This window comes from Vidua chalybeata, chromosome Z (assembly GCF_026979565.1).
Source record: "Vidua chalybeata isolate OUT-0048 chromosome Z, bVidCha1 merged haplotype, whole genome shotgun sequence".
NCBI classification, from domain to species: Eukaryota; Metazoa; Chordata; class Aves; order Passeriformes; family Viduidae; genus Vidua; species Vidua chalybeata.
Genome location: NC_071570.1, coordinates 70,512,210 through 70,536,376, shown reverse-complemented (window position 1 = coordinate 70,536,376; position 24,167 = coordinate 70,512,210). Strand labels below are relative to the sequence as shown.

At 41.8% G+C, this 24,167-nt stretch overlaps 1 protein-coding gene and 1 long non-coding RNA gene across 5 annotated transcripts in view; one reads left to right on the top strand and one right to left on the bottom strand.

Annotated features, from left to right (window-relative positions):
• Positions 1-21,693: 21,693 nt before the first annotated feature.
• LOC128781599 (uncharacterized) lies at positions 21,694-23,419 on the bottom strand. Of its 2 annotated transcripts, XR_008428431.1 has the most exons (3): positions 23,343-23,419; positions 22,877-22,974; positions 21,694-22,442 (listed from the first exon to the last, which is right to left on the bottom strand). It is a non-coding gene; the product is annotated as an uncharacterized LOC128781599 (long non-coding RNA). The 2 variants fall into 2 exon arrangements; XR_008428430.1 differs by lacking the exon at positions 23,343-23,419 and having other exon boundaries at positions 22,877-23,011.
• FBXL17 (F-box and leucine rich repeat protein 17) overlaps positions 23,259-24,167 on the top strand; it is a 289,124-nt gene continuing 288,215 nt past the window's right edge. For all 3 annotated transcript variants that reach the window (XM_053931275.1, XM_053931276.1, XM_053931277.1), the window contains exon 1: positions 23,259-24,065. In XM_053931275.1, coding sequence (XP_053787250.1) covers positions 23,334-24,065 — 732 coding nt within the window. In that variant the 5' untranslated portion in view covers positions 23,259-23,333. The remainder of the gene's footprint in view (positions 24,066-24,167) is intronic.

The window sequence follows — 24,167 nt, the reverse complement described above, 5'->3', positions numbered from 1 at the left end:
AAAGAAATTCTTTCACCTCTTCAAGGCAACACCCCTTAGGATGAGAGCAGAATGTAAATAGCTTATTACTTGATGCTTCAGTCTAATGCAAAGGTGCATTGATGATGACAAGTAAGCATGCAGCAAACAGTACCAAACAGCTTACAGTGGCCCAGCAGTCCCTCCACTTGGAGCCATTAACCAATAGAATTATAGATGTGGAGAAACAGAGGTTGGTATCTAACCTGTTGTTTAATAAATGCAGGGTAGAATGAATAGAACAAGACAGCATTTTTCATTTCTGGAAAAAAAAAAACAACAGCATTAAGTACTGAATTTGAAGTAAATTAAGAAAAGCTGGTAGTATCTACTGTCAATTGAATGGAGAGAGGGACCCCTTAACAAGGGAAGCAGACTTGTGTAATATATTTGGATTTTAATTTGTGGCATAACATGGATATTTAAGAAATATTTCTTAAAGTACCAACACGCTAAGGCAGAGGGAATCCTCATAGCAGTTACTATGTCAATTGCTTTGCTCAAGTCAGTAAAGGCAGCTGGAGAACAGCTACCATATTAACTGTACAATACTTTAGCCTTCAATAAGAATTTGTTAACAAACACTTTTCTATCTTTCTAAAATACACATACTACCCTCACACACAATGCCTATAGAGGCTATCGTGATTCCTTCATTGTTGTGCACTTTAGGGCAGGGTTTCACTGTGGTGTAGCAGCAGCACCTGTTGCTTCTGGCAGCTCTTGCTGAGCTCCACTGCCTTCTGCTGTTGTTGACCTGCACTTCCACTTCAGGACATCAGCATGCAGGTGACCTCTGAGAGAAATGACATGGCACAATATTTAGATTATATCTTCCATGTTTAATCTTAGTAGGTCACTCTTGTATTTCTTCAGCCATTTGATGCCCATGGAGCTCTGCACACTTGGGGGACAGATATTTTGAAACTGTGTTATGCTAGTTATGCAGCAGTATGTACTGCAGCTTTTCCTATAAAATCTTCCATATTAAGTGAAGTGGAAAATGGCGTTACAGTTGCTTAAATACAAGTATTGGGCTGGTGTCCTTTCAGAAAGTTAATAACTGTGTGAACAGCAGAAGTTGTATTCATATAAAATGCTATCCTTCCCTTTCTGTAAGGAGGAAAAAAGAGAAATTCGTTGTCCTCATAGATTAATAGTTGTATGGCTTTCTTTTTGAAAACTTGAGGTTGCTGGGTTACATAATGCCATAAGATGTATGCCTCTAAGGCACAAGTTATTACAATAAATTTCCATACAAGGAATTTATTCAGATAAGAAATGTATTTTGATCCTGCAATTCAAATTGCCTAAACTCTTCCACTGATATTTCTTTTTTTACCCATCATCACTTAAAAGCGGTCTTACTCAATATGCAAACTCACTCAGATTTGTATTATAACCTCCAGTGTGGTTATCACCAGGGAATAAAGCCCAATATTATTATAACCTGGAACTTGTACTTTATATGTTCTCTCACATTTTTCCAACAGCAAATGGCTCATCCAAATGCCTCATACAATGCAATATGGCTTTAACCTTGAGCTCACCATATCTGAAGCTGTTGTTCTCATTGAATTTTAAGTAAATATAGAATCTTTATGTCTAAGTTTACAAGTGCAAATTGTTGTTTCTCTAAAATGATAAGCAGCATTTTTTCAAGATGAATCTGTTAGATTTCAGGCAACAAACTCCCAGAAAAGAAATACATTTTTAAGTTAATTACTAACAAATCTTTTATTCAGTTCAGCAAGGTTGGCATTCAACCCCAGACATAAGCATATGGTTTTTTTTTTTAAAGCTGACCATTTAAACTTCTGTTTTTTCTCAAGTATTCTTATGCAGATATTAATAAAGGTGTCTGAGAGTTTCAAATTATATATGAAGTTCCTTTCCTTTCCTATATATGATGATTATATATGATGTTCCTTTTAAACATCAAAGTCTCTTGTTTTGTGTGTGGTAACACCTATCAGATATATGCAGGAATGCAGAGCTGAAGCTAAAAATTAGTGGTTGCCTGTAGGGGAAATGATCATAATTTAATTTTATATATTCCTTACATAAAAAATGCAGTACCAGCATGCAAATCCCAAGTTTGAATCTTCTAAAAGCACAACTAAGCTTAAAGCAACTCTTATTCTAATGATTTTAAACACTTGTAAACTAAAAAGGTGTGGGCCTGTGTTTTAGGTTTGTGCCAGAAACAGTGTTGATAACTGCTCTGGTTTGAAAGCAAAACTAGTGAGAGACTTTAAATTAGAAATACAATTTTTAGGAAAAGGAAAAAAACAAAACCCAAAATACACGTAACAAAACAAAAGAAAAACTACTGACAGAGTCAGAATACAACTTGACACCCTGTTGGTCATGGTGTTGGTAGCAGTCCAAATTGGAATGGCTGCAGTCCACCTGGAGTGGAAGACATGGTTCTGTTGGAGCAGCGATCCTTTTGAAGGGTGTAGTCTTCCTCTGAAGATCCAGATCCAGAAGTGGAAAAACCTAGCAGTTCCTCTGGGAATCCAGTGGAAAGGCTGTGTTTGGTGTCCTAAAGACTCAGACTATATCCAGTTAGGAATGCTTGGCTCCTCCCTCTGGGCAGAGCATCTCACAGTGGGATGCTGTAACTTTTATCAGTCATGCAGTGACATTCAATAGGCCATTAACAGCAGATGTCTCCCCGGTGGGAGGATTGGTTTGTGGGAGAGACAAAGAAAACTGCCCAATTAACAGAAGATAACTGCCACACCTCTAACAGATGGCAAATAGAATATATCTTGCCTTGCAATCTAGGACAAGAACACTGGGATGTTTTTGTTATTGTTGGGCAGAGCTTGCACTGGGCCAAGCCCTTTTCTGCTCCTCACCCCCACAGCGAGCAGGACGGGGGTGCACAACTGGGAAGGGGTGAACCCAACTGACCAAAGGGATATTCTAGACCATGTCGCTTCATGCTCTGCATGTAAAGCTGGGGGAGAGGAGGGAAGGTGAGAATGATCAGAATGATGGTGTTTGTCTTAAGTCCCTGCTGCGATGCAGCTCTGCTCTCTTTGTCATGGCTGAACACCTGCCCAGCCACGGGAAGGGGTATTGGAAGGAATGAAGGAAAGGAAATTAATTCCTTGTTTTGCTCTGCTTGTAAAGCTTTTGCTCTCCCTATTAGACTGTCTGTATCTCAACCCATGTTTTGTCTTACTTTTCCAATTGTCTCTTCCTATCCCACTTCATTGCTGCTGGGGTTAAACCACAACAGTCCTAATGAATTCTGGAAATTCTCTTGAAAGATACTTTACTCTATACCAAAACCCATTATTCTTTAAAGAGAAGTTAACACTCATTTAAGGCAGACATGGTGATAAAGCATTTTCATTCAGGTGAATGTGCTTTTAAGTAATGTATGGAAACAAAATGTCAGTGAATATACACTTAATATGCAAGACAGGTTACATGTGGAAAATTACATGCAAATCAATAGCTACTGCAAATAAGGAAATAATATAGGTCTCCTTAAGTCCTATTATTAGAAAAGAACAGAAATCCTTGTCATTTAATTGTGTGAAAGTTTGACTTTCATAGCTTAACTGGAGGAAAGATCAGTGTAGCTCACTGAACACTGCCTGCCAAAGGTAGAAATACATTTTTATCCAGTACCTAGCACCTCTGACAATACGGGGCACACAAATGTGCCCTTGACCTTAAGCGCTGGCTGTAAAGGGTACAGTAACCTCTGCAGGTGCTGTGGGATATTACACCAACAACTTTCAGACTGAATGTCAAAGCGCTGAAGATTTTCCAGTAATCTTGTAACATTTTGATGACTTATCTCTGAATTTCTCAGTACAATGGCAGTCTAGAAAATGTATGAAATTCTGCTTTGTATTTGAAACACTCTTGGAGAATACAGATGTAAAGAAAGGATAGCTGTGAAGAATGGTATTGTGGTCAGATGGATCCATCCCATATCCTTTTTTAAAAAAAAAAAAATAGCTGTTTTAATTTGAGGTAATCACAACAGTAATATTCCTTAAGAATATAAAAGGCAATTAAATATAGAACTGTTCCTAGTCCCAAAACTGGTAGCCTTGAGAGGTAGGCCAGCATGATAGAAGAATGCAAAGGGAGAGGCCAAGAAGCCTTCAATATTCAAAATAATTTCACTGTAAGAAAAGCCCTGTGGTTCTGTCAAAAAAAGTTTGTCCAAAAGGTTGACAGTGTATTGATGATTGTAGACCCAGATTTTTGCAGACACTTTATATAGTATCTTCTTTATCTTCAGTTGCTTAGCACAACATTACATTTGTCTGTGATACTTTATAATTCTTTTTTGTATGAACTACTAATAGTGCAAGAAGTACTCAGCTGGATTAAAAATTCTTTCTGGCAGACTTTAAAATGGAGTCAGATGTGCAAGGACACTAAATAGGCCACACAGATTTCTCTGAAAAAACTCTGGCCCAGGATTTTGATATTTTTCTTAAATATCAAGGTTTTCTTATTTTTTCTTTTGGAAGCCAAATCTCTCTAAAGCTCTGATGAGAACTGGTGAATCAACTACGTCAAGTTGTTCAGTTGAAATCACTTCCCTGACTAAATGTTTGCATCCCATGAGACATACTTCTGATGGTTGTACCAAACTTACGTATGGAGAGGAAACCAAGCGCTTTGTTTTAGATTTAGTAATTTAGTAATTTTTGTGTTTTAGATTTAGTAATATTTCCAAACTGATAAAGGAAAATAAAGAAGCAGTATTTTGGACCTTCCTTTCATAGCAGGAGGCAGACTTTGCTGGGTAGGCCCACGCAAGCACATTTGGCCTAGAAACCCTCTGCAATTGCAAAGTTTGAGTTTCATTTAGCACTCCTTTTTGGTCCTCCAGTATTCTCTGTGATGTCTTCCTGGAGTCACTGTGGCCTCACCAGCAAAAAATAAGAGGAAAAGAGGGCAGCAAACCTGAGCATCACAGATAGTTCACATCAGCAAGGATGAAAACACTGTAAACAATACAGTAATGACATCTCAGGAGAAGGTGGCGGGGGAGGGGAAAAAACTGCTGTGCTGTAAGCACTGCAATAGACCTACCAAGCATCTATGAAAATGGGATCTGGAGTGGGATTCAGCTTTTGGGTTCTTGCTCTCTTTCCACCTCTTTTTTGTTTTCTAGAGAGAGATTAAGCTTTTTAAAAGCTGTAATACAAGGACAAGGTTTGATGTGATAGGAGGATGGTGGGTTGGGTTTTTTTTTTTTTTTCATCTATAGAACCCTACTTTAATTCTCTGTGAGTTACTGAATGTAGTAGAAAATAATTTTGTGTTAACCCCTGCCCTATGGTGTTAATTTCTATCATCTGTGAAGATAAAAATAAAATGAGATCATCCTATTCAGTTTTGTTCAGCTGGTATATTCACTAATGATATCCCTATCCCAGTAATGAGTCCCTTCAAAATGTTTTACAAAATACTCCAGAAACAGACTACAAATAATAAATACATGTTACGCAAAGAACATGACTGCCTTTTGTGAAAGCACTGTGACATCAGCAAGATGACAGAAGTAGCTAATATATAACCTATACAAGTACATTGAAAATGATTTGATGAGAATTTTGGAATGGTTCCACCTGTACCACAAAGTGGTTTTGAATATTTAAAGTTGTCTTTCATTTAAGCACAAGCTAGGATAGGGCAAAGTTTTTAGAAAACAGGGGAATTGCAGACAGACTGCAGCTAAAGGTTTTATACAGGAATGCCTCCTTGCCCTGTTCACTGCCCTGGCAAGGCATTCATCTCATTTAGGCTCATACTGAGACAGAAAACTTTTATTGGACTCCTGACTTGCCATGGACTTTCAGGACTCTCAATTCTGTATGGAAAGTCAGAGTTTCAATCTGCCCTCTGTCATCTCTCTTTACCTGGCCTTGCCCTTTAGCCTGTTATTTCCTGTGCCAGCCCATGCTGAAGAGACCCACAGGGAGAGTATGATCTTTTCCCCTCAGACACAGAGCAACCTCAGGCAGAGCAAAGAGGCGCCTTCAAAGAGGCTCAGCCACCCCATTGAACATGCCCAGCTGTCAAGATACAGCAGAATCCGAATGAATCAGCAGCTGCACAAATTACTTAAAAAGAAAAGCTTGCCACCAGTGCAAGAATCTGTGAGGACTGCAGAGCAGTAAGGTACTTGACTGTAACTTTCTTGATAAGCAAATTGTCTGTCTGTCTTGAAGGATATGAGTACTAAAGACACTGAAGAAATATTCATTAAAGGGTGCATACAGTCATATGATACCTTTTGCTGTGTAAAGGCTTTACTTGTGTCACTCACAGCATCCTTCTGTAGAAGTGATCCAACTGTGACATGAGCTGGTATATGGTGAGCTGGATGAAGAACTGGCTGAAAGACAGGACTCAAGTGCTGTAGCAAATGGGGCAACATCTGGCTGAAGACCAGTCGCCTGCAGTGCTCCTTAGGGCTCAGTACTAGGGATAGTACTCTTCCATACATTTATCAATCATCTGAATGCAGAGGCTGGATGCACCACAAGCACATTTGCTGGGAGATGCTATTGACTCTCTTGAGGGACCAAAGGCTTTGTTGCAGTACCTAAATAGATGGAACATAGGCTAGTCATTATTGGTGTGCAATTTAACAAGTGTCAGATTCTGCATCTGGGAAAGAGTAGCACCAGGCACAAGCTTGAACTGGGAGAGGATGGACAGTAGCTCTGCAGAAAGGGATCTGGGGTGCTGGTGGACAGCAGGCTCCACCTCAGTCAGCAGGAGGAGAAACCCCCTCCTGGGGTGCATCAGACACAGCACAGCCCAACAGCCAACAGAGGGGATTGCACAGTGCGCAGTTCTGGCCTCAAAATTTAGGAAGGATGTGAAGGAAGGATGCACCCAGAGGAGGGCAGTGGAACTGGTGGAAGGGCTGTTCAGTGAGGAACAGCTGAGGAGACTGGGTTTTTCCAGTTTGGAGCAAAGGAGACTGAGGGGTGACCTTACTGCTCTCTGCAGCTTTTTAAGGAGGGAAGTGAAGAGGGAGGTGCTGATGTCTTCTCTCTGGGATCCAGTGACAGGATGTACGGAAATGGCTCAAAGCTGCACTAGGACAGGTTCAGACTTGACATTAGGATGCAATTCTTTACTGACAGAGTGGTCAGACCTTGGAACAGGCTTTTTAGAGAAGTGATCAATGCCCCAAGTCTGCCAGTGCCAAACATTATTTTCACAATGCCCTTCATAACACACCTTAAGTTCTGGTGAGCCCTGAGGTGCTCAGAAAATTGGATTGGATGTACACATCTTCCAACTGAAATACACTATTTTATTTTGTTCTGTTCAATTCTGTTCTATTCTACTCTATTCTAAATGGGCATTTATGACAGTTTCATGCATTATTTCCACAAACTGTACAAAGCAGCTCAAAACTTCTCACAGAGAAACAAAAAGGTCCTTCACCAAGCAATCCATTATTGCATTGGATGTTCATGCCCAGGCAGTGGTGCCATCAGTTTTGCCCCTGATGGTGACTGGTAAATAATATCCTTGTCTTTAATCCTGTCTCTCGAGCTTTGACATCTTGTTTTCTCTCCTGTTGAGGAGGAGGGAAGTGAGAAAGCAGCTGGGTGGTCATCTGACAGCCAGCCAAAGTCAAACCTCACAATTATTGTCTCCAAGTCCAGACTAGAGCTAATTTTTCAAACAGTTTTACTCTTATGAATAAGTTGCCTTCAACTTTTGCTTGATCCTTGGCAAACTGTAGAGCAAGTAACATGATAATGGCAACACCCTAATTGTAGTTCCAGTCAGTGTGAGCTGCAAGGACAGATGATATGTTTGTTCACAAAGGCTATTCTCAGAGCTTGTGAGTAATACATTGCTTGTGAATCAAAAGCTGGGAAATACTGATAAAACACTTTAAAAGAAAAAAAAAAAAATCCAGTAATGACTTTAAAATGCTGTCAGATCAAATATAGTGCAGATGGGGAAGGAGGATGTGTTTATAATTTTCCATCTACATACTAATTAAGACTTGATTTTTTTATAGTCTGAAGCCTTTTATGCTGATAGATCACAAGTTGTGTGTCAAAAAGTAATATAAAATTGTCTGAAGTCTCAAAATAAATCTCTTCAAACTGGAAGCTGTTCTCTTTTTATCTCCAAATTATTTCACACACATTGCATCATGAAGTCGTCAGAACATTTAATCCTAATGAAGCTGAATCATCTCAGACATTTTAAGACACTTCAGCATTTTAGGATTTGTCTCAGAGACTGTGTTATTCAGAGAAGCACAACAGTCCTGAACACTTCACCTCTCTTCCCCCACATGAGGTTCTATGAGTATTAAAATGTGGAACTAAATTCATTCCCAGCCCCCATTAAGGGAGCAATGAGGTAAGTAAGTAGATCGTGGGAATGACTGGTAAATTTTGTACCTTATTTCTTATTCTGCCACAGCTTTCCTATGCGACTGTAAGCTGCCTTATCCCATCTGTGCCTCATATTCCCCTTCTGTGCATGTAGATAACAGATTTTTTTCTCTCTTCATGGTAACGTGTATCTGAGTTCATTAATCTTTATAAGTCACCTTGTCCTGTAAGAGTCACACTTGCTATGTATAGCTCATTCAGTAAACTCAGGAAGGGCTCACATTATTCTTTTTTCTTCTTCCCTGTACTTTTGAAGCCATTGATATTTCAGTGTTGGCTAAGATTTCCAGATGGCCAGGACAGCAGAAAAGCCCCCAGTCCTTCTCTTACTTATTTGTGTCTGTGAGCGCCAGTGCCCACATTAAACCTTTTCCTTAAGCAAAACTATTTGAGAACTATGGACTACAAGGAAGAGAAGGGGAGGCTTGCCTTTTCAACTAACTTCCAAAAATAAATATTAGGTTACCACTACTGAGGAATCCTTTTTCCAGTTCATCTATTTGTAACAAAAAGTGCCCCACTGATGTGTATGAAAATTCTTTACAATTAAATAGGAAAAGCGGTTTATCTCATGAACAGGTAAGTCAAATGATGAGCAAACAACATATTGGAATGTCTGATTTGTGAAGAAACACTGAAATACTTCTGTTGACAAGAAATCCAAGTTTCTTGGCTTACTGCGTTTCTATCGTGGTGTACCTGTAAGTGGTGCACCAGCTCAAATGGGAAAAAGCAAAGTGAAATTATGGTATTTCACTGTTCTCTTGCATTCAGATCAAAGCTCTAATCTGCAGCCTCTGATTTTAATTATATTTTAAAAACTTTAAAGAAAAAGTATTTTTGTTTCCTTAACTTGAATTGCTATTCCTCTTAGAAAAAAGTGCTTTGAATGTGAAATGCACATGCCTTAAGGAAGAAGCATAGGATTACTTTGTGCATAACCAATTACTACACCTGAAGACTTGAGGAGTTGCAGGTAGGACTAATTGACTTCTAGGAAGTAGAACTTCCCTAATAATCATGCTTCAAGTACTGCTATGTAGCCCACCTTAATACTGACAATCCTAAATCAGTAAGTATCTGAACACTCAGAAGGCAATGCAGAAAAACAGTAAAGTTACACAGGTCAAGTGCACCTTTATTTTGATCTTTTCTCTAGGTTATGGTTCTCTTCTATTTGAAACCACAGCTTCACCAAGCTGTTCCTACCAGTCCCTCCGTCGTTTGTACCTCATTCAACATAACTACACTTCTTGATTTCATACAGAAATAAAATCTACTCCTAGCACCTGCACAGAAGTTGTCATGATACAACTAAGGCACCTTAGATGTTAAAATAATATGTTTTCTTTTCAAAGACTTGTCAGTGCACACACAATATGTTCTGGATGAAGATAAGGCACTACAAGGCCATTTTAATTATATGTTAATTATACTGAAAGCGACTTGGCTAATTTAAAACACATATATAATGACCAAAGCATTTACATGAGTAAAGAACTTTAGTTTGAAGATTTACCAGGAAATATAATCATAACCAACTCAAATTTACATTGAGGTATGAAGTGGAGAAGTGAAGACACAGGAAAATCTACAGGGAACACAGATTTTTAATTAACAAATATTAGGTACTACTGTCCAAATTAACTGCAGCTGAGAGAGTGCTTCTCAAGCAGTAAAGGAATATTGTATGTGACAAGTAATTCGTGCAATTAATTCTAAATAATCCCAATTTGCAAAAAGGTAGTGTATTTTTCTGAGAAGATGAATAAATACTAAATTTCAGAAGTCATGTAATTCTGAAAAATTAGGTAGCATATGCCCTAGTTCTCGCAAAAACTGACATGAAGTTATTTTGCTACTGATTTCCTATAATATCATGAGACTTCCTGCAACCACCACAGCCACACCACACAGTTTTTCCCTTGAATTGCAAAATGGATCTGAATCCTCTGAATGATATTTGCCTGCAGATTGGACAGTTTCCTGCAACATGCACAGGCAGAAGAGGAGTATACTCTACTTTATGGTTTGCAACAAGAGGAGTATTAAATGTGCATTTAGAAGAAAGCAGACACTGCCTAGCAGGGTTCAGATGGGCAGAGGAATACATTTTAATTTATATGGACAGTGAAAAAACAAATTCATTTATTTTCTTAGGTACTTCTTAGGTACTGGGTTTGTATGCCCAAGACACACTTTCAAAACCTTAGTAAGACTCAAGGCTAAATGTTTTTCCCAAGTGATCAAGATCTACAATGGGCACCAGATTTCAAGAATCCTCTAGAGCAGCTAAAGAACTTTTCAAGGTGTCTGCAACACCCTGAGCAGTTAAAGCAAGAATAACATGTTCTATATAACATTTTCAGACAGTTGTTTTGTGGATTTTTTAATTTTCTTATGAAGAAATCTATATCAACAAGCTAAACTTTTAATAATTGGAGAAAAGATTTTCAAATGCTCACATTGTTCCTTTAGTCTATATGAAGCCTCACAATATATTTTTTTTCCACAGATTCTCCCTTCTATATTCAAACATGAGTAGACAAACTGCACAGTAGATCTCTGACAGAGAAGTTGAGCCTAAGCAGCAAAAAGAGCACATCTTTTACAGCGTGTTGATTCACAGGTGGGAGAGAGGGCTGTGGCCCTGTTCAATTCCTTGAAAGCAGCATTACAGGCTTTCTTCCAGCCTGGTATCCCATCTACCAGGCACAGACAGCCAACAGCTAATGCCAGCCAGCTGCATCACAGGCTCTTTTCACTCCATGCCCACATGCCAGACATTGTTAGACAAATGCTTCTGGAAAGCGAATCAGCAGCCAATTCTGCCAGTCCCACGTGGAGCACAGGAGGCAGTGGCTGTGCACAGCTGTCTCTGTTGGTCCCTACACACTCAAGGCACTTTTGTGACAAGATCCCCCATTTAAACTTCTAGTGCAGGAGAGTTGTTGCAGTACATAATTCAGGACTTGACCTTACAACCCAAAGTCCCACAGAGCTTTGCTGGACCTTGTACACGATAAAACCTGACGAGTTGGGAATGTCTATCCAACATTCAACAACCTGAGTACAGTATTGCAATAACTGCGACAGTTCTGTGCTAAGGCAGAGCCTTGATGTCTTCAAACAATTTCTACCTCTCTTTGGAAACACACTGGTAGGAAAGGTTAAAAGGTGCACATGAAATATACAAAGCTTGCTTTATGCACTTTTTAATTCAACTAGTTTAGTTCTCTGCCATCCCTCAGCCATGGGACACCATGGAATCCAAAGAGAAATGCACTATTTTTTTCTAGTTAGGCTAGCTGATCTCATAATACATATCACATGCATTTCCCTGGCATACTGATGGGGAAGATATGTGTGTTTCATTTAGTATAGGTCAACTCTTTAGCATTATCTCCCCTCTCACTAATATGTGCAATATGCAGAAACTGTCCTAACAATAGCATTAATATAATCTGCCAAGGTGCCTGTCATCTTCCCTGACCTTTTATATTTGCCTGTTAGATATTTCTTTATTTTTAGGGATATGCATTTTGTAGGAGTACTAATGTTTAACAGAATTCCTCTTATGGGAGCAAGGTGATGAAACCTTGAGAGGTTACTGAGGGATACGGTTTCTCTGAAATGTTGGTGCTGTAGCTGCTACTTCCAAAAAAAGGGCAAGTTTGCCTGTAGGTTTCTGTCAGCAGTAGTTAACACAAATTCTGGCAAAGGCCCCAGTTTTTCTTCAAAGGCAAAGACAGAAGGGAGCTGGCACTGTTCAAAAAATGTTGCTACAAAGACTACCTTTTCAAAAATATTTCATAAAATTTTGATTATATTTAATATATATACATACATCTGCCAAGGTTTTAAGTTCATGCCATCAGCTTAATAGACAAACTCTAACTATTCAGAACCATATGGCAGTGTGAGTAATCTATTTTCAGCCATTCTATTGTTTGGCTGCTTGAAACAAACATTTGTGGGCAGGACAGAGAGATGAAGAATAGTCCACATATGAAAAGATATCATTACCTGAATTATGTTATTGATTTATAAATTTATCATAAAGATTTCTTACAAATTTTCTTTTTAAGTGATTATTAAACATCAATCTTAATGGAAAGTTAGATGGACTCTTTACTTGCTATCTTGGGGGCTATCAAGACAGAATCCTCTAACCTTTCCCACTTATTTTTATTAAAAAAACCACAGAGAATCTTACCTTGGGAGGTGTTGTTTTCAGAAGGTTTTAGCATCTACTTCTATATTTAGACATTCTATACCTAGACAGATTGTATTCTCTCTCTGTGCCTGCCTGCAATCTAATTTTCCTACATCGTAATTTTCCTGCTCCTCTTCCTTAGAAGTATATGGCAGAAACAGCAATGGCATGGGTGCGACGTGGTTGGTTGTTTTGTTTGCTTGCTCTTAAAAGTACATGTATGAATCCTGCTTGGTAGTCATCCCCTAAAAAACTTCACAGTTTTAAAAAATTCCTCCCATCTTTTCTAATGCTTTTAAATTACTTTAATAACCTCTAAATTACTGTTCCAGTGCCCAAACACCCCCTGGGTGAAAAACACTTTTTCTCGTGTCTACTGTAAATTTCCCTCAGCACAACTTCAGGCCATTCTCTTGGGTGCTGGGCACCTGGGAGGAGAGATCAGTCTCTGCCCCTCCTCTACCCCTTTGCAAGGATATTGAAGGCCCCAGTGAGGTCTCCCTGCATCGTCCTCCAGGATGAACAGAGCAAGTGACCTCCTATGCCTTTTTCTATAGACCACTATCTTCACGACCCTCCTTTTGACACTCTCTAATAGCTTTATAGCCTCTGCACATCGATACACCCCAAACTGCCCTCAGGACTCAAGGTGAGGCCACACCATCCCAGAGCAGAGCACAGCAGGACAATCCCCTCCCTTTCCCAGCTGTGCCTGATGTCCCCAGGACAGGGTTGGCCCTCCTGGCTGCCAGGGCACTACTGACTCACATCCAGCTTGCCATTGACCAGGACAACCAGGTCCCTCTCCACAATGCTGCTCTCCAGCCTCTCATTCTTCAGTCTCTCTGTACAGCCGGGGTTGACCCATCCCAGGTGTAGAATCCAGTACTTGACCTTGTTAAACTCCACCAAACTGGTGATTGCCTACCTCTCCAATTTGTTGAGGTCTCTCTGCAGGGCCTCACCACCTTTGAGAGAATCAGAAGTTCCTCCCTATTTTGTATCATCTGCAAACTTAGAGTACCTTCAAATCCTTTGTCCAAGTCAATTATGAAGATGTTGAAGAACGCAGGACTTAAGGTGGAGTCCTGTGGAACCCCACTAGTTACCATTCTTCTGATCTTGCAAGACTCAAACTCCAGTTTGAGAATCACAATTCTACTTTGGAAACAACCATCATAAATAGTAAAAGTTTATCATATTACCAGAAACTAATTTCTCAAGTCTGCTAGCAGCCAGGAGCATTGTAGTTATTATGTCCACTTATGGGTTGTACTGACTTCGGGAGTATTGTGCAGCCTTTAATCAAAGCAACAAAAAGAGGTTCTTACACTCGTGTAACCCTTTAAAATTAATTATTTGGAATGATGAAAAAAGCACACATGCATAATACAGACAGGATTTCCATAAATACACTGAAAATAAGACTAGCCAAAAATTTCTGTTTAAGATAACTTCTATTTTGATTTGTGCTGGTTTGTTTGTTTATTGACACATGATTTTTCACATAATGCTCCTGTAAAGAAATTTTCTACAAGACAACTGTACTTATTCTGTGAATTAATGGAAGAAATCTAGAGAGAATAATGAGTAAGTTATCTCCTTCTTTTTCTCCTAAGATTGCACCCCTTTTGTAGCTGCATAAAATTGTAAATTAAATATGGTGGTTCATAGCTGACCTTGAAATATACCTGGATACAAAATGGTTTTTAAGTACTGTAAATTCAATGTATGCTCAAACAGAAAAACCGTGAAATGGAAACATGATAGTGCTGATATTTTTATCTCCATCACTTCATGGAAGGGCAAATCTTAATTGGCAATTTATTAAAAAGAAAAAAAAGAAATTAGGGATTTCCTATGTAAGGATTTCTGGAGGCTTGAATGCAAATGTTGTAATGCCTGAAAATAGATTATTACTACACACTTACTAAAGAATCTTTATGCCAAGAGAGAAGGAAAAATTATGGCAGGTCAGAAGACTGTGAAACATGGGCCCTCTCTTCTCCTACCCTCCCTTTAATTATTGACAGCCTGCCACTTAGGTGCCATGGTATGATGAATAATAAAACAGGATCCAAGCTGCATTTCTCTCCAGGATTTCTTCTTCCAAACCAAATACTGCCATCTTCAGGCAGACCATACTTCATGTTTACAAGTTCGAGGGTTTACTAGTTATTGAGGGGGTCATCACCTCAAACAAACAAAAAACTGGTTATTTTGAAGATCTTTCAGATTGATACCTTATATGAGATAAGGAAGAGAAACTCCAAACTTTGCCTTCTACCTTTGGGAATAAGGTTACCACTACCTAAACACTCCTAGATGTTATTTTGGGCAAAACATGAATGAAACCATTCAATTATTTCCCTTGATGTAATGAGAGCTAGGCAGTTAAGATTACAGCCATACAAGAGACCCTGACTGCTAAGCACTTCCAAGCATACATACTGTATGTTGTCAACACACAGGCAGGTCATTGTGGAAGCAGAATCTAAACTGTTTAAACTGTTGCAATTCAATGGGCTGAAATTATGTGTCATATTTATGTTTTTTTCCTTCCAGCAAAGTGGAACTTTAAGGTGACATTTGAGCATCAGATGATTATACCCGCAGAACAAATAAGAAGAAGCAAACTACCCCTGCAAACAGAAAATTCACAGTATATATTACCCAAATATTCATCAGAGTAGTGACATTAATCTTCCTTTTCCTCTTGAAGTGCCCTGAAATTGAGATTTAGTAATGAGAATCACAGCCTCCATTCAGCCATGAGAATCACATGAAGAATTAAATAATACAGTGGTTGCAATGAGGACTATGACTTGCAAGGTATCAATAAGTAGCCAAGCCTTTCATTTAAACACCACTGATTTTGGCCGAGGTAGAGTTAATTTTCTCCACAGTGGCCGGTATGGGACTGTGTTTGGGATTTGTGCTGAATACAGAGTTGATAATACAAAGATGTTTTAGTTATTGCTGAGCAGGGATTGCACAGTCAGGGTCCTTTCTGCTTTTCACACTGCCATGCTGGCGAAGTGGCTTGTGGTGCACGGGTGGCTGGGAGGGGACACAGCCAGGACAAGTGACCCAAACTGACCAAAGGGATATTCCAGACCATGTGACATCAGGCTCAGTGTATAAAGTGGGAGGAAGAAGGAGGAAGGAGGGGATGTTTGGACTGATGGTGTTTGCCCTCCCAAATCACCATTGATTGGGCTGTACTCTGCTGGAAATGGCTGAACAGGTGCTCTACAATGGGAAGTAGGGAATTCATTCCTTTGTTTGCTTTGCTTCGGTGCGTGCATTTTGCTTTCCCTATTAAACTGTCTGCATCTCAACCCACAAGCTTTATAGCTCTGACCCTTTCTGATTCTCTCTCTGATCCTCTTGGTGGGGCAGTAAGGAACTGTCTCCATGGGGCTGGGCTGCTGGTGGGGTTAAACCATAACAAATACTGGGACATATTTTTTAAATTTCTTATTAGAGTACAAAATCAGGTACTTCTATTTAAAAAAAAAATACTTTTTCATAATGGGAACTGCTGTTGCTCTCTTACTATACTGGCAGGATACGGTATTTGATAATACATAAATACTGTACTTAGTGTAAACACCACTTAGTGAACACTAGCCAAAAAACCAAATCAAGACTAACCAGATCCTGACTGCCATTTTCAAGTAAGTATGCAAGTTAGTTAAAATTAGATAGACTTTTTATATTCCTTACTATCCTATAAAGGAAAAGGATATTAAATCAGAATTTGACTAGACTCAAATTCTAGATGATGTCCTTATAGATTCCATGATGTTTCACTTTTTGCTTGTGCTATGTCTAAAATTCTAATATGTTACTAGGTGTGAGCTCTGATTTCAGAGAACGTCTTATCTCTATGCTGGACAATTCTTCTGTATTTTCATATGCAGCCTTAGTGTTGGGGGAACTTATCCTTTAAAGTATTCCTCCCATCCTCCAAAGAATCAGTTTTTTCCAGAAGAACAGTATCTTTAGAAGTTTTATGATGTAATTCATCAAACATATAATGATTTCAGAAATCTTGCTAACTTTTTCACTGAATCCTCAAAAATACAAACCTCCAACACTGCACAAACTAAGTTTCTATTATGTTTTCAGAATAATGGCCACAAGGCATTAGTTCCCTCAAATTGTTTTATCTCTGGGCTTACTGTAAGAGGTAGCCTGTCTTAGTATTTTTCAAATGCATATTTGAAAGCAGAGGCTGAAGGAAGTTATCTGCTCTCTCCTTTTTTATCTTTCCTCCCTTTCCTTTTTCCTCATTCCTATGCCTGAAGTTCTTTACCACTGCTCATCCAGTGCACCACTCTGGACAGTTTCTCCTCTTTATTGTTGAGAGCAACTACATGTTCTTCTCTGTGCCAAATTCAGTCAGGAGGAAGGGTACTTTCTCCATCTCCAGTACTCTGCCTGAGCAGAAGTCAGAACAATCCAGGGAGTGGGTTTAACCTAATCTAGACCTTTAGCTGAGAAGATCTATTCTCCACCAACAATACCTTAATGTTTCATGGTGGTGCCGCTTTTGATCTTGCTAAAAATTGTAGGTCTTCAGGAATGGAGAACTGAGGAACCTCCATTCATACCCACGTAGACCAAGGGCACTGTCATGGTGCAACTCCAGCCAGCAGCTGAACCCCACACAGCCCCTCGCTCACTGCTCCCTGTGGGATGGGGGAGAGAATCGGATGGGTAATGCTGAAAAAACTCCTGGGTACAGATAAAAGCAGTTTAATAGGTTAATATGCAAGCAAAGCAAAACAAGGAATTCATTCCTTTCCCATGGGCAGGCAGGTATTCAGCCATCCCCAGGAAAGCAGAGCTCCATCACATAATGATGACTTGGGAGGAAAACGCCACCCCCTGAATGTCCTTCTGGTCTCCCTTCATCTTCCCCCACTTCACTGCTGAATGTGATACTATCTGGTCTGGAGTATCCTGTTCCTGCTGAGTCCCCTCTCAATCCCTTCCTTGTTCACTTGTAGGATGGAGAGAGAAGCAGAAAAAGCTCTTGGATTTCTGCAAGCCCTTCTCAACCAAAACCAAAACATCCATGTACTTTTTCAGTCACCAATCAAAACACAGCCCATTACAAACTACTGTGAAGAAACTTAAGTACATTCCAGCTAAAACCAGCACAAATAGTGAAACAACTAGGATTTTACAAAAGAACATTTAATCTATTTCTATAACCAAGATGGAAATTTTGCTATTTCCTTCCATCTATTTCATAATGACATTCCTAACACACCACTTCAAAGCTATTGATGTTAAGCAAGCAAAGCTATGCAAAGGGAATAAACATACTAAATCACAGTGTTATAACTTCATAATTCAATGAAACTAATTCTACTTTAAACTTACTTATTTAAGTTAAATAACTACAATCTCTCAACATTGGCAATATGACCAAAGATTATAGACCAAATTTTCTAAAGGTCAGTCCTGAAATACAGATGAACATCCACTTTAGGGGTATCAGGACTAGATACAACATGGAAACTTAAAAATTTCTTGTGTTCCCTTGCAGCTCAAACCTAAATACCATACTTACTTACATACATACATACATACTTCGGTCATCAGTCTTTGTGGCCTATTTAAATATGCACAGAGATAACGATGAAAAGTGTTGTAATCTAATGCTATGTGTGTAACAAACCCTTACTATCACAAATAGAGGGGACTTCACTGCTTAATTATGAGACTTAAGTTGTAGTAGCTTTCAGGCATCTCACATTACTGGTTCTATGACTTCTAATTTCATGAAATATAAGTAGTGCCAATGAAGAAATGAACCGTTAGTTACATCTGCCTTCTGACATGTAGTGAAAATTTCACAGCTGATATTTGGTCATGTAATATTTCATTCTGCTTTTACTCTACAACAGGTAGTTACTATGCTTGCCTTCAATGAAGCAACAGTGACACTCAGTGTTAAAACCCTTGCATAGACCAGAAGCACCCTCTGCTTCCCTGTATTTCTCATTATTCATTTAAATTACCATAGTAATTTTTGTTTAGCTCTTGCAGCTATTAGAAAAAGAAGAGTCTACCATCTTGAAAAATGAGCTAAACTCTCCCTCTATGTTTGTATCTAAAAAGTTATGCCTAGATTATTAAAATAAAACCCCACCTTTGTTATGGCACTTATATAATTCTCTTTTTGAATGAGATCTTGATTAGAGTGGATTGCAAAATTCAGAAATTGAAGTGGACGGTGTTTTGGGAGATGTATGCTTCAACTTCAGATGGAGGACTGAAAAGAATAGAAAAAAATTCTCCTTCTGCCTACAGATATTGCAAATCTTTGGGGAACTTCAAAGATCTACGTGAAACAGCTAGACATAAATATGTATGTTTAGGTAATAAAGACATTTGTGAACAACTGGGAGTTGTTCACAAATGTTGAACAAGTTCACAAGTTTGTCTCTGGTCACAGCTGGTGAAGCCCTGTCCTGTCCTCCCTGTTGCCATGGCCCCCATGGCACTCGGACAGCATAACTGCCTTGGAACTTGCCTACCAGAGTGAAAAAAATTTATACATCCAGCAACTTCAGAAATACTGTAACTTCGGATACACATTATGTCTGCTATTGATGGTCCAGTTTTACAAAGTAATTCTGAGATACCAGTGGCATAAAAATCTCCTGTTGTAATCAGGAGACTCACCAGGGGGAGGAGAGAAAGGGTCGGGTGTCATCTGCCTGGATTTCAGCAATGCCTTTGATACCATCTCCCCAGAAAAGCTGCAGCCCACAGCTTGGACAGGAGTGCTCTTGGCTGGGTTAAAAACTGTTTGGATGGCTGGGCCCAAAGAATGGTGGGGAACGGTGCTGGATCTGGCTGGCCTCTGGTCACTGGTGGTGTCCCCCAGAATCAGTGTTGGGCCCAGTTATGTTTATTATCTTCATTGGTGATCTGCATGAGGGGGTTGAATCTACCGTTAGTAAATTCACAGACAACACCAATTTGGGTGGGTGTGTTGGTCTGCTACAAGGCAGGAAGTCTCTGCAAAGGGATCTGGAAAGCTGGATTGATGGGTTGAGGCCAATGGTCTGAGGTTCAACAAGGCCACAAAAACCTCTAAGGCTAAGGACACCTGGCCTGTATCAACAACAGTGGGGCAGCAGGAGCAGGGCAGTGACCATCTCCCTGTTCTGGGCACTGGTGAGATCTTGAGCGCTGTGACCAGCTCTGGGTCCCTCAATTCAAGGAAGGACATCAAGGGGCTGGAGCATGTCCAGAGAAGGAAAAAAAGCTGGCAAAGGGTCTGGAGCACAAGTGAGATGACAAGTAGGTGAAGAATCTGGGTGCATTTAGCCTGGAAAAAAGGAGGCGTGGGGTGGGGGTACCTTATCACACCCTGCAACTCCCTGACCCAAGGACCAGAGGACATAGTCTTAAACTGCTTCAGGGAAGATTTAGATTGGACACTAAGAAGAATTCCTTCACAGAAAGGGTGATTAAGCCTGGGAATGAGCTGTCCAGTGAAGTGGTGAAGTCACTATTCCTGGAGGTGTTTAAGGGAAAGCTGGATGCAGCACTTAGGGCCATGGTCTAGTTGATACGGTGGTGTTTGTGAAAAAGTCGGGTTTGATGATCTCAGAGGTCTTTTCCAAACTAATGGATTCTGTGATTGTGTAATCTACTTGAAGAGAAAATAATCATACCAAATATACTTACAAAAAACACTTGTTGTGGTTTAACCTTAGCTGGTAACTAAGAAAAACACACTGCTTCGTCCCTTTCACTCCCCCACCCTCGTGGGACAGGGAAAGAGCTGGAAGTGTAAAACAGAAACAAACTCATGGGCTGAGGTAACTAACAGCAGTTTAATAAGTTAGAAATAGTAATAGTAGTAGTAATAATGAATTGCAAGGAAAAGACAAAAATGAAGACAAAACAAGGAGAGAATAAATAAAACTCAGGAAAAACAAGTGATTAAAATGAAAAAAAGAACAGCTGAGGTTGCACCATGCCAGTTGTTTTGGCACCCAGTCTAGTGCATGAAGGGTTGGAAATAACAGCAGATTTGATTGAATGTGCTACATTGAATTTGTAGCTGTTAATGCTGTATAGCTATTAATTGGCAGGCTGCTGTGCTTGCCATGGGGCTCACTTTCCTGTCTCTCTGTTGGAATTCAGTGCTTGTTAGTGGCTGCTCTGATTTTGCTGCTGGCTGCACTGCTGGCCACCTCAGTATGCTGTGCCTGGGAACACTCTGGTGACAGCCATGGCAAAGTGCCTGGGCTGGAGGGTGCCTGTGCTCCTGTGCTGCCATACTGGACAGGCTGGAACTCCAATGTGAACTTGAGTCTAAGAGACTGTGACCTGTGGAGGAGTCCACTGTAGAGCACAGAACCACTGGCAGCCCATGGAAGATCCCATGCCGGGGCAGGTGGATATCCAAAGGCACATGTGATCCCATCAGAACCCTATTATGGAGCAGGCTCCTGACACGAGCTCTGGACCCATGGAAGGGGTCCACTCTGGAGCAGTTCTTGAAGTACTGTAGCCTGTCTGGGAAGGACACACATTGGAGAAGTTGAAGGCAACCAGCATTTATTCTGAGTTCTGATTGGTTTGAAGATTTGACTTGGAATTTCATCTTCTTTTAATGTTGTTTCTGTTTTTCCTTACTGAAATAAAATTTTGCAGTCTGTGGGAGGAGGGAGTGTGTGAGCCACCACTGGCAGGCAGCTGGGACAGGCACAAACCAATGGCTAAGGCACAAAGAGTGAATTTATGTCCATTATCATGCTAAGTGGAGAAACCCTGAAGCAACACCTGGGCTACACAAGTGCAGCGCAGGCATTGTTAAACTCAGTCCATATATTAGGATGACTGGCCTGCTATTCACACAGTCTTACCAAGAGTTACTTCCAGCTGTCTTCTGCTTTTCAACCCATTCTCCCGACAGAGCAGAAAAGGCCTTGCCAAATTTTTTTTTTTGCAAAGATTTGGTGTGGTTTATATTGATGAAGCTCATTGAAGTATAAATCCAAACAAAATATTTTATTGCTCTCCTTTTATCCAAAGGTATATTTAGTACTTTTCTCATAGGAAACATTTTTAAAGAGCTGCTGAAGACTAATTATAGAGGTAACAAACAAAAATAATAGCAGCATGGGTATTTTAATCCTAACATAACTTGTCCCTGGGCAAAAGGCCAAAACATATGCTACACAATATAAAATACTGTGCATTTCTTCTCCTGCCCTTTGTTGTTTAATATTAGTACTGAGCCACATATACTCTAGCTATAACTTGCCTTCTCCTTCCCCAGACACCTTTTACTAAAGACAAAATTGCACATATATTTAAACTACATATCTAAGACTACACGGCTAAGTCAACTGTTTAGAACTGAATGCTGAAACAAATTGCTTTTGCTGGGTGCTAAGCAGAGTCTTAATGAAAGCAGTGCAGCCTCCAGCAAGGATTTACACACCAGGGCACCTGCATCGAGGTTCAACACACTGCAGTTAGAGGTGAGTGTCAGCAGGAGGGCATAGGGGGTCAGAGGTCCCATATGAGCCCTGTTTCCAGATGTACAATGAATTAAAGCAGCAGAAAACAAGTATTTTCTGGAAAGTGCTGGTGGGAAAATGATGTTGACAGAAGAAAACTTGGAAGACTGCTCTTGGTGGTCTCTAAGCTTGTGTTGCTTTGCCACTGCAAAACCTCGGCCACTGTCCTGCACATAATGCGAGACCAATGGGAAGGGATCTTCTCACATTTGCCTACAAAGTGTAGCACAAAAAAAAATTATTTCAGTTCCTCAAAAATATGCATGTATTTTATATGTCTCATGTGTATATATATATATATATATATGTGGCAATGACCTAAGGGAGGGGGTCCAGCAGATGCCACAAAGATGATGGTGGGCCTGTAGCATCTCTCTTGTAAGGAGAGACTGCAGGAGCTGGGCCCATTTAGTTTGGAGAAGAGTGAAAGGGGTTCTCAGTAATGGGTATAAATATCTTCAAAGCCGGTGCTAACAGGATGGTGCCAGACTTTTCAGTGCTGCCTAATAACATGACAAGGGGCAGTGTGGGCATAAACTAAAACACAGTTAAGTTCCACCTCAACAAGAACGCCATGTTGAGGGTGGCAGAGCACCAGAACAGGTAAGCCGTGCCGTCTCCCCTCTCTGAGGACATTCCAAACCCACCTGGACGCGTTCCTGTGTTACCTGCTCCAGCTGACCCTGCCTTGGCAGGAGGGTAGGTCGAGATGACCTCCAGAGGTGCCTTCCAGCCCCTAACGATTCTGTGGTAATGCATATAGGCACATATTACAGGCGTACATGCCGTATGCGGTCTGTGGACCCGCGTTTAGACAGCGAGTGCACCGATGCGACACAGGGCGGGCACCCGCCCGCGGCCCAGCCTCCAACGGCCCAGCGCGGCCGCTGGTGGCAGCAGCGCCGTCCCGCGGAGCGCCGCCCCCGCTGCCCGGGGGAGGTCAGGCCGGCGGTAGCGGAAGCTTCTCCCTCCCTCCCGGCGTCCCGGAACCAGCCCCGCCGTCGCCGCCGCCTCCTGCCCCGGCCCGCCGGCAGCATGTCAGCTCCCGGCGCCGCCTCCCGCAGGTGACACCCGCCCTTCCGCTGCCGCCGCTTCCCTTCCTATATGGGCCACCTGCTCTCGAAGGAGGCAAGGAGCCTAAGCCGGGATCGCCGCCGCCCGCGGGGGAAGGTGCCGCCGCCGCGCAGCCGGAGCTGCTTCCTGCGCGGGCCCTGCATGCTCTGCTTCATCGTGCACGGCGCCAGCCCGCCCGCCCCGGAGCAGCCACTGCCTGCCGGGGACCCGCTGCTGCCGCCGCCGCCGCCCTACGTGTCGCTGACCGCCGCGGAGCAGCGCGTCGCCCGCCGCCTCCTGCGCCTGGCGCCCGCCGCCTGGGAACCTCCGGGCCGCTGCCAGCGCCTCTTCCTCTCCGGCCTGCTGCCGTCGCCGGTGCGGGGCCTCCTGGGGCCACCCGGCGAGGTCTCCTCCGAGATGGTGTGCAAGCGCAAGGGGGCCGGACTGCCCGCCTGCCCGCCCTGCAAGCAGCCGCGCTGTACCGCCGCCGAGCCCGAGCCCGGCGCCTGCCAGTGCCCGGCGGAGCCGCAGCTGCTCGCCCTGCCCGGCGCCACGGGGGAGAGCGGAGGGGCCACAGCCGGGCAGAGCGGGGGGGGACAGCCCGCCTCGCCGTCGCCTCCCACGGCCCAGGACGAGAAGGAGCAGGGCCGGGAGGAGGAGAAGGAGCGGGGCGGCGAGGCGGGCTGCGAGGAGCCGCTGGAGTACCCCGGCGACAGTTGCCGGGAGCTGCCGCCGCCGCCCACCCCAGACATCAACCAGCTGCCGCCTTCCATCCTCCTCAAGGTGGGTCGGGATTGGGGGATGGACGGGCCAGCTCTTTCCCTGAGGATTCGGGAAGGGACTGTGCCAGCCCCCGGGGTGCCGGTGTCACCGGGCGGACTCAGT